Source organism: Monopterus albus, unplaced genomic scaffold, assembly GCF_001952655.1.
Source record: "Monopterus albus unplaced genomic scaffold, M_albus_1.0 scaffold199.1, whole genome shotgun sequence".
Classification (NCBI taxonomy): Eukaryota; Metazoa; Chordata; class Actinopteri; order Synbranchiformes; family Synbranchidae; genus Monopterus; species Monopterus albus.
The window spans coordinates 490,592-493,642 of record NW_018128079.1 but is presented as its reverse complement, the minus strand read 5'-3'; the positions used below and the strand labels follow the sequence as shown (position 1 = coordinate 493,642).

Sequence of the window (3,051 nt, the reverse complement as noted above, 5' to 3'; positions counted from 1 at the left end):
TCACCTGATATGCCAGCTTTGCAGCTGACCATAACAATAGTCAAAACATGAAGAAAGTCAAGGTGTGTGGCTGTTGATTAGTGATGTGTATCTAAGAACATTTTGACATGACATTACACATAAGAAAATATTATGATTACCATTACAGTTACACATATCATAATAATAGCAATAACCTCCTGCCTGTAAACTGTCTCTATTTAGTTGTCCTTGGCCTATATGCAGCCTGCAGAACTCATGAGAATGACTAAGCATTTAACAGCCTGAGCATAGACAGCCTAGCACAGGATTACCGCTGTCAGTCCGGGACATTACTCAGGAAATGGACCGGTCGTCCCACAAAGTTCGGCTGGTCCACGGGTCAAACGGCACCAGTGGGTTGCTGGGTAAGCCCCCTTACTGGAGGCCTAGAAGCTCTCTGCTGATGCTGGGCTGAAGAGCAGAAAAGAGTTTGCTCAAAGTCTCTTAGGGAGGAACAGCTGAGGGCCTGATCCACATCCAGGACTGCTCTGAAGGAGCTTGCATATCTTACACGGGAGAAATATATATGAAATAAAGTTTGAATGATTGTGTTAATATTGCATTCATGAAAGTGCTACAACTGCTGTTAATACATGTTGATGTTGTGCTTTCTCACCTATTAAGCTGCAGTTTTCTGTGAAATAGCGCCCCCCAGCGATAAACTGGAGGCATGGCAGTTTCAAACCACAGCTGGCCCAGAAGCACAGGTGAGATGGCTGCAGCTGCAGTCAGGTATGTACCTGATCCACACTCCCCCAAGTAGGAAAGAAGGACCCCTGAGCCTGAACCCTCACTCACTGCAACCAGCACAGAGGATGGGTGGCGGCTGTGGATGTAAGCCACGGCCTAAAATTGGGTGAAATCAAAGACATCATCACCGCCAGATTTAAAAAACAAAACACACTGACTCAAGGGACCACAGAGCAAAGTGGCATTTTTAAGCAAAGTGGCATTTTTAAAAACATACGAAAGCAGAAAACTGTCACATTTGAAGAAAAGAAGGTAAAACGTTTTAGGGGTGTTTATGCTAAATAAATGACTGAACATGATTAATTAAAATTGTTAGCTATTCATTTTCTGTCCAACAATTATTCAGCAAAACAAATTTTTAGTTTCCTCTAAACATACCATGATTTAAAAAAAAAAAGGCATTTCCATCATTTGTGACTTGCAAGAAAATTTTCCTTCTATACCTGCTCAAGATCTGCTGGGTCCCCAAACTCAGTGAGCCGTGCTGTGGTCAGTGGGCACCCTGCTGTGCCTCGGGGGTGAAACACCACCACATAAAAGCCCTGACGCGTGGCTTGATGGCACAGCGCTTTCAAGTGGGAGGTCATCCCTCCCCAGAACTGAGGAATGAGGAGCAGGATAGGAGGTGTCAAGGTAAAGCAGCCTAGCACCTTACCCGCTGACTGATGCTCCTTCCTCCCCTCCCACTTTCTCCACCTGTCCGTCTCTCCCAGTCTTGTCCCCACAGCCCAGTCCAGAGCTACAATTCCCCCATCTCTTAATAACAGGTGATCTCTGGTGAACTGTAAGGTGTTGCTAGGTTGTCCACACACCAAACTGGACAGAGTCTGAAGATGGGGGTCTCCCCTGGGCCAGGCGGCCAGTCTCGGCTTGGCCAGAGAGCCACAGTGCTGGAGCAGATATTTGGCCAGTGCAGTGGGTTTGCAAACAAGTTGTGGTTCACCTGAGGTCTGAACCAACCCAGACAATAAACCAGTCCCCGGTGATCCGGCCTCCTTAATCCATGTTCTTGAGTGTTTGTCCAGTGGCAGCTCCAGAATCAGGCAAGTAATGAGCCAGAGTCCCCAGCTTGCAGCACTGACAGCCAGCCTTGTCCAGCAACGCACAGTGGGCCAGCGGCGAGCCAGACACGACAGGAAAAGGAACAGGGATGGGAGCAAAGCGAACAAACAGTCCCATACAGGTGGAGCCATTGGTAAATACAAAAGACTGTAGTTCAGTGTAAAATCCAATGTGTTTTCTGAGCTTTGCTGTGATTTCTCAGTAACCTCTGACCCCCATATTTTACAAAGTTGTCAAAGAATAGTCATGTTTTCCCCAGTGTGTGTAAAAGAACTCTCTACACAAGACAAGACAAAAAAACTAAAGGAACAAGAAAAAAGAACCTAAGGACAGACTAGGTCCTATAAATTGTTTTCTTTCAACTCCTGCCGATCCTCCACAACCAGCCCTTTCTCCTCTCTCCATAAGTCATTTACTGCAACACAAGCACAGATAGAAACTGAGCAAACACGGGCCACATAACCTGTTATGTTAATTAATAACAGAAACCTGAGCAAACACAGGCCACATAACCTGTCCCGTTAATATTATCATAATTATCTTTAACCTTGTTCCATATCTGTCATTGTTTAGCCTTCTTACCCCAGTTTATCTTTGAATACTTTTTAATGTTAGCACAGTACAGTAGCTCGATCTGTATAGCACGGTCTTATGGTAGTATTACATGCTCCCCCTCATTTCAAGTTGTATAAAAGAGGACAAGGTCAGGGAATATAATAATAAAAACTCCTAATGACAGTTGAATAGTTCAGTACAATCACACCGAGTTGAGCAGGGCCATACATCATCAGCCTTCCACTTGTAAACTGAACTGTGTGTAGTGTAATACTGGGCACTGAGGGCATCCTGGTTACGTAAGGGTTGGAGCACTAACCGTTAACTACAGCGACCCTGATTCACTTCCGGGCAGGGATCTGTGTTGGATCTCATTCCCCGGCTCTGTACCACTTGCCCAGAATCTATAAAATCCATGAATATAGATCATGTTCATTTCAAAGGTTTAAATACTGGACACAAGATGTTTTCTACTTCAGTTTACAGTCCACTCACAGCATGCGTGCACTACAGGCATCAATATACACTATATTGCCAAAAGAATTCGCTCGCCTGCTTTCACATGCAAAATAATGTCTGATACGTAGAGGAACGGTTTTTTGTTACATTATGCAGAGCATATGACCCACATTTAACACATTATAATTTATTATTGTCTAAAAG

The 3,051-nt window shown here is 44.5% G+C and overlaps 1 protein-coding gene across 1 annotated transcript in view; it reads right to left on the bottom strand.

Moving 5' to 3' along the window:
• LOC109970472 (protein ABHD15) overlaps nt 1–1,964 on the bottom strand; it is a 4,125-nt gene extending 2,161 nt beyond the window's left edge. The window contains exons 1-3 of the mRNA XM_020618039.1: nt 1,215–1,964; nt 638–867; nt 434–527 (exon numbers count right to left, since the gene is read on the bottom strand). Coding sequence (XP_020473695.1) covers nt 434–527; nt 638–867; nt 1,215–1,964 — 1,074 coding nt within the window. The remainder of the gene's footprint in view (nt 1–433; nt 528–637; nt 868–1,214) is intronic.
• Nucleotides 1,965–3,051: the final 1,087 nt, after the last annotated feature.